This window comes from Cucurbita moschata, unplaced genomic scaffold, assembly GCF_002738365.1.
Source record: "Cucurbita moschata cultivar Rifu unplaced genomic scaffold, Cmos_1.0 Cmo_Scf00007, whole genome shotgun sequence".
NCBI lineage: Eukaryota > Viridiplantae > Streptophyta > Magnoliopsida > Cucurbitales > Cucurbitaceae > Cucurbita > Cucurbita moschata.
This window is the reverse complement of record NW_019268523.1, coordinates 1,210,726-1,217,133: the sequence shown is the minus strand read 5'-3', so window position 1 is coordinate 1,217,133 and position 6,408 is coordinate 1,210,726. Positions and strand designations below refer to the sequence as shown.

The following is a 6,408-nucleotide window of genomic DNA, read 5'->3' as shown; positions in this document are numbered from 1 at the left end:
AAAAAAAAAAAAAAAAAAAAAAGAAGTAACAAGTTGTTTGAGCCATGGTAAAATAGCTTTAAGAATATAATTCGCCACAGAAGACACAAAAATATAATTCCCGGATAAGACACTAAAATACCTTAAATAAGTTGGGTGCCTTAATGAATTCAACAATTGCATGAGCAGCTTCCTCCTTTGCTTCATTCAAGTCATCTTCACCCGTGAAAGTGGCCAAATATTTGGTAAGAAACTTGAAATAATCGTTCGCAGAACTGAAACCAAAGAGAAGTTGACAATCACATATTAGTTTATAATAATGAGTAAGACTAAACAAAAAAAGGTAGGAGGTAACAGTAAGTGTAAGTAAAAATGTAAAAAAGATACTAAAGGACACTCGTTAAGTAACATAATTCATTCTGTGATACCTCTTACTTCCTTTCAAAACATCGGAGATGGCGAGGAAAAGTTCTCTCTGCTCTATGATTCCAATATTCCACTCTCTCAAGAAACTGTCTATCTTTTTTAATGAGGGAATTATATGTTCAGGGACCTTCCCCTTAAGAGATAAATCCAGGGCCTTCATGTATACATAGAACCGGCTATATGGATTCTCAAGCAGGTTGTACAGATTGAACAAGCTGTAATATATGAAAACTTTTTAAAAAAAGAAGAGCCAAATCATATAACAAAATGCATAAATTTGGCATGCATTACATCTTTAAACGAAGTGCAGGTTTGTCATTTGGCTGTTGGCCAATCTTAGCAGATATAACCTTCGCTATTTCAAATGATTCGTCTGGGTTTCCAGACTTCGTGACAAGATTACAGATAATAGTGAATACACACTCGAGATCTGTACCAAGGGAAGAACCGTGTTAGTGTACATGGATGAAACATTTTCTCTCTCCTCCACTTTCTTTTCACAAAAATGGAAAAAAAAAACTTGTCTCCATGCAGACATGTCTATTGCTCCACTTAAGAAGAATAATACCAATAAAAGAAGCAACCTCAACGAACTTCATTGTATCACAATCACATCCCTTGAAAACAAAAATACAGAGAAATTGGTTCGCCATCCCCTCCCCCCCCAAAACAAATTAATAAAAAGTCCTGGAGATTCATTCTTAGTTCTCAATTTCAAACTATATTTACCTTTTTCAGAAACTTTTGAAAATATCACGTCGGTAGAAGCCAGCATTAAAGATGCCAAATCCACCCATCTTCCCATAACCATACATTCTTGAGCTTCAACACAGAGTCTATTAACTTGTGGCTCAGCAGCCTACAAATAAAGAAAAACGCCGATTAATAAGCCACAGTACTAACAAATAATCTGCAATATGATGATTCATTCAGTTAAAAAGCGGAGTGTATTTTAGTCGATATCATAGACAAAAGAACAATTTGTAGTGCTTAAAAAACATAAGGGAAGGGGAAAAAAACATTTATTCTCGTTATGTACGACCTCAAATTAGGCAGAAAAAATAGATTATATAAGCAATGTACATTTTCCTCAACTCTTTGCTTCTAAGGCACCTAAAATCTAATCGCAACCCGTGTTGATATAGCAAGATTATGTAAATAATCCTAACGGACAAATATCTTCACAGTGCTCAATAAGCACTGTTTTCCATATCTTCCGGCGTATGTGGAAAACATTAGCCGTAGCATACGCCCCGCGAATTACCAGAACTACATGTACATGTCCTCCAATTTCCGACAGACTAAATCAAAAAATCGCTACAACTTATCATAATTTTCAATTTCCGACAGAATAAATCAACAACCGTAATTCTAGAGGTTTTTTCTTTTTCTTTTTCTTTTTTTTTTCTTTTAACAAAAAGAAAAAAAAAACATTATAGACGATTGAGCAGTGAAAAAAAAGTTTCGATGAAGTTGTAAACCAAAACCTAGTGCAATCCACAAAGTCGAGATGTGGACGGCGCTACCAAAGCACCAAACTGATTTGAAAGATTAAAAGAATTAAAGATTAGGAACCTCAGGACCGGCGTCGGCCCAAGCAAGCTCAGAGACAAAGCGGACAACGGTGAGCGCTGCATCTTCCTCGGAGGTTTCAACGACAGTCGCCATTGAAGAACCTCTCAAACAAATCCAAGATTCTATCTCCCCACCCGCGCTTTTGTTACAGTAGAGCAAGGCGCCAAGGGAAGCTGCAGAAAACCCTAGGCGCTTAAAGCTTGTGATTCTCACGTGCCACAGTCGCGTGAACTAAAAGCTATTCTCCTCATAAATTCCCTCTTCTTTTGTATGTGAATTAATTTGATCCTACTTCTTGTTAATCACTCGATCCTAATTGTTTTCTACAATATAATTTTTAGGGACATTTTATTTATCTATTTATTTTATAATTTTCATTCTAAAATTTTAATTTTGTTCTAAACTTTAAACAAATATTGCATATTTTAATAAAAACAAATTAATACCTAAACTAACTATTTTGAACATATATAAAGTCTTTATTCAAAAAAAAAAATATTCAATTTCCACTGCCTAACATTTACGTTACGAAAATAGACAAATAATTTAGTAAAATCGAGATCCCACGTCGATTGGAGGGAAGAACATTGTGTAAACCTCTCTCCAACGAATGCGTTTTAAAATCGTGAAGTTGACAACAATACGTAACAGGTTAAAACGAACAATATCTGCTAGCGATGGATTTGAGCTGTTACCAATAGTATCAGAGCTAGATTTCAAGTGGTGTGTCGACGAGAACACTAGGTTCCAAAAGAGGTGGATTGTGACATCCCACATTAGTTTGAAAGGAAAATAAAACATTTTTTATAAAGGTGTGAGAACCTCTCTCTAGCAGCGTCTTAAAACAAACGGTAAGGTTGACATTGATACGTAACGAGTCAAAGCAGACAATATCTGCTAACGAACAACAATCCCCATGGGTCCCTCGAAACACGTCGGACGGTGATATATAAGGGGATGAAACAGACGAACAATCCCATGAATCCCCCAAACAGAGAAGTAGCACACAAACAGAGAAGTAGCACACAGATGGCAAAGGAAACAGCATGTTTTACGTTTGAATGAAGTAGCAGAACTTTTTATTTTTGTTGATGTCTAATGAGGCAATACATTATTGATTCGTTCTGACCTTACAGTGTGGCCTGATGGCTTCTGCCTCAAGTAATGCTATGATCGTGTTTTAATCTTTGAGATGTCTACCAATAGCTTGTTCAGAGCTTGAGGCTTTGAGAAGAAAGGGGAATGATCTGCCCCTTTTAGCCTAAACACCTGCTGTGGGGGGCTTTTGTTCATCATGCTTTCTTGTAATGTGATGGGAATGGCATTGTCTTCTGGAGTTTCGATGTAAAACCGTCCGATCGATCCATATTTCGACTCCGAAAGGCACAGCTTTTCCAGAATAGGCGCAAATGGAATCGGTCTCATTGACACAGATGCCAGAGCAACATCCTGGACCAAAAATACAAAATGGCTATGAGAATTAGAACAGAACTCCACAAGCTGTTGAGAAGTTTATGAGTTACCTTGGCAGGACTTTTCTGGAAAAATATGTCCCGCAACAGAGATTTTTCGAAGTTGATAGCTGTCGGAGGATGATCGTTCCCATTTGCGTATGAAAACGTCTGAGCCTGCTGCATTAGATCATCTGCACCAGCCTGCAGTAGGCGAACAAGACACCATTCACATACCTCAACTACGGGGCTAAGGGGGGAAACCAAATGTCGAACAAAGAAGTTGTGAGCCTAGTCAAAAGTGACTCAACAAAGGGTGTACTTTGTTCGTACATGTTCATTGTTACGAGACCTTTTGGGGAAACCAAAAGCAAAGTCACGAGAGCCTATGCTCAAAGTGGACAATATTAGGTTCGTGGTTTCTAACAAGCAGCCGAACATCATTTCGTACAACACAATTCAAATACATGTGCCATGCCTTCCAAAACGAGCAACTTCAGAATTTCAATCCAGATAAGCAAGAATACCTGGTGGGAGAACATGTCTAAAGTGCTCTGTCCATTACTCAACATTGCCGCAGCAATAAATATGGCTTTTGCAATCCTAGAAGGAAACAACTCCATTGCATAAGCTATACATGCACCGCCAAAATCATGTCCCACCAAGATGACCTGCCACAATGTCAAGCTCAAAGCTGGATAAGAAGGAGAAAATAAGTGAATGACTTCATAGTTACTCATTCACAGCCATTTCCAGCACCTTTTCTCCATCAGCAAGCTTCTCGAGGAAATCAGTAAGAGGCTGCACGTATTGCGAAAGGCTCGTGATTCGATTCGGATCGAACGAATGAACTCCTGAACCAGTTAAATCTATTGCAGTTGCTTTGTAACCCCCTTCTTCTAAAAGTGCTATGGTTTTGTACCAACACCATGCACCAAAGCCACCACCATGGACAAGAACAAAATGATTTGTTTCTATATCCTCAAGTTTAACATTCTGCATGCTCAAAACAAATGAAATCAACCAATTTTCACCATCAAGATTTTAAGACTCTTCATAAATGCAGATGTTGTCTTCTTTGGGCTTTTCCTTCCGAACTTCCCCTCAAGGTTTTAAAATGCGTCTATTAGGGAAAGGTTTCCACACCTTTATAAAGGGTGTTTCGTTCTCCTCCCCAACCAATGTGGGATATCACAATCCACCCCCATTTAGGGTCCAGCGTCCTCGCTGGCACTTGTTCCTTTCTCCCATCGATATGGAACCCCCACCAAATCCACCCCTTCCGAGGCCAGCGTCCTTATTGGCACACCATCTCGTATCTACCCCTTTGGAGAACAGCCTCATCACTGGCATATCGTTTGGTGTTTGGCTCTAATCCCATTTGTAACCGTCTAAGTCCACCACGAGTAGATATTGTCCTCTTTTAGCTTTCCCTTTCGGAATTCCCCTCTCAAGACTTTAAAACGCAGGGAAAGGTTTCCACACCCTTTAAAGATGTTTCGTTCTCCTCCCCACCCAATATCGATATCACATTAGCTCCAATAAATTACTGTTGTTTTCCTATCATCAACTCAACAACCATAAGATCCATTTTGAAATTTGGAGGCTACATCAATCCATGAACTAAATATCCAGAGAAAAACACCAAAAGCCATGTTTCAAAACAACACTAAAACTCTACCTGGGCAACGAGTTGGTGGGGTTGAAGCATGGGATCGGTAAGCGACCGAGCACGAGTACTCGAACTACGCGGCAAAGCGTTGGTATTCTTCGACCCTGATTTCGGGTACCGAAGCGAAGAGGTCCGATCAAAAGGGTCGCGGCCGTGGTGCTGTTGAAATAAAATCGCAGCGGCAAGAATTTGCTGTTGGGTCAGAGCAGCATCGGGTGTCTCTTTCCTCGAAGAACGACCTCGGGTCCATATTTTACTCGAACTGGCGGACGACGGCGGGTTGGGAGGGCGCTTGGTGGGTCTTTTCTTCGTCGGCTTGGGCGCGAGACTGCCACAGAAATTACCCATTAGCAGAGCATAAAGTGATCGAAGAGGGCGAAGTTTGAGGGCGGTCTGTTTTGGCGACAGAGAAGGGAATGAATGGATGAATGAATTTCAAAGGAAAGAAATTTATAGTTTGTTCTTTGACTATGGAGCATTCAAAGCACACCGTATCGGCGGCCTCCAGCGATGACTGAGATCCAAGTCGGTGTCTTTTTCCAACAAATAGAATAAGCGTTATTAGTATTTACATAATCGTGGAATTATCTAATTTCATATGAATTTTATATTTATAACAATTTTTAATCTTTTATTTCACAAAATTTAAAACAAAAACAAAAACAAAGACAACAAAAATGGTCGGATGGGGAAGACTTTTCAGTTTGGTTGGGATCCGTTACTTTAAATTGCACACCCACTTTAGGTGAGCATTTAATTGGACTGCAAATTAGATTTTAAGGTTTCGTGACATTCATTAATTAAATACTCCCTATGCTTTAGGTTAAGATACACATTTATATCTTTTATTCATATGATATTATTAATACATTACTTTATAATAAGATAAAGTTTGACCATATTTCTCTGTGGGATGAACGGCCAGACAAGTTGCGACATCTAGGCTAAGCGAAGATAAGGAGATTTCGCGAGATGATAAATTAGGAGTTAAGAAAAGAGAAAGATAAGAGTAATGTAGACTCGCTGCTAGAAGAGATTGTTAGCTTTAGACAATTTCACGATTTTTAAAACGCGCTTGGTAGGGAGAAATTTTCACACTTGTAAGATATGTTTCATTATCCTCTCCCAACCAATGTGAGATCTCACAATCTACTCCTCTTGAGACTCCGCGTTCTTGCTCGCATACTATTTGGTGACTAACTTTGATACCACTGTAATAACTCAAGCCCACCGCTAATAGATATTGTAATCCACTCCCCTTGGGACCCAGTGTTCTCTCTGACACACTACTTGGTGACAGGCTCT

At 39.2% G+C, this 6,408-nt stretch overlaps 2 protein-coding genes across 5 annotated transcripts in view; both read right to left on the bottom strand.

Annotated features, from left to right (window-relative positions):
• The window catches only part of LOC111445032 (eukaryotic translation initiation factor 3 subunit M-like), an 8,034-nt gene extending 5,842 nt beyond the window's left edge, over window positions 1–2,192 (bottom strand). For all 4 annotated transcript variants that reach the window (XR_002710778.1, XR_002710779.1, XM_023083218.1 and 1 more), the window contains exons 1-5: window positions 1,981–2,192; window positions 1,135–1,264; window positions 697–835; window positions 408–620; window positions 122–254 (exon numbers count right to left, since the gene is read on the bottom strand). Coding sequence is in view for 2 of the 4 variants with exons in the window: in XM_023083218.1 (XP_022938986.1) it covers window positions 122–254; window positions 408–620; window positions 697–835; window positions 1,135–1,264; window positions 1,981–2,073 (708 nt within the window). In the remaining 2 variants the exon portion in view is untranslated. The remainder of the gene's footprint in view (window positions 1–121; window positions 255–407; window positions 621–696; window positions 836–1,134; window positions 1,265–1,980) is intronic.
• A 699-nt stretch (window positions 2,193–2,891) lies between these two features.
• Window positions 2,892–5,561, bottom strand: LOC111445033 (putative methylesterase 11, chloroplastic). Its single transcript, XM_023083220.1, has 5 exons — window positions 5,113–5,561; window positions 4,191–4,427; window positions 3,959–4,102; window positions 3,504–3,635; window positions 2,892–3,429 (listed from the first exon to the last, which is right to left on the bottom strand). Exons 1-5 carry the CDS (start codon window positions 5,449–5,451, stop codon window positions 3,148–3,150), a joined length of 1,134 nt encoding a protein of 377 aa, XP_022938988.1. The 5' UTR covers window positions 5,452–5,561; the 3' UTR covers window positions 2,892–3,147.
• Window positions 5,562–6,408: the final 847 nt, after the last annotated feature.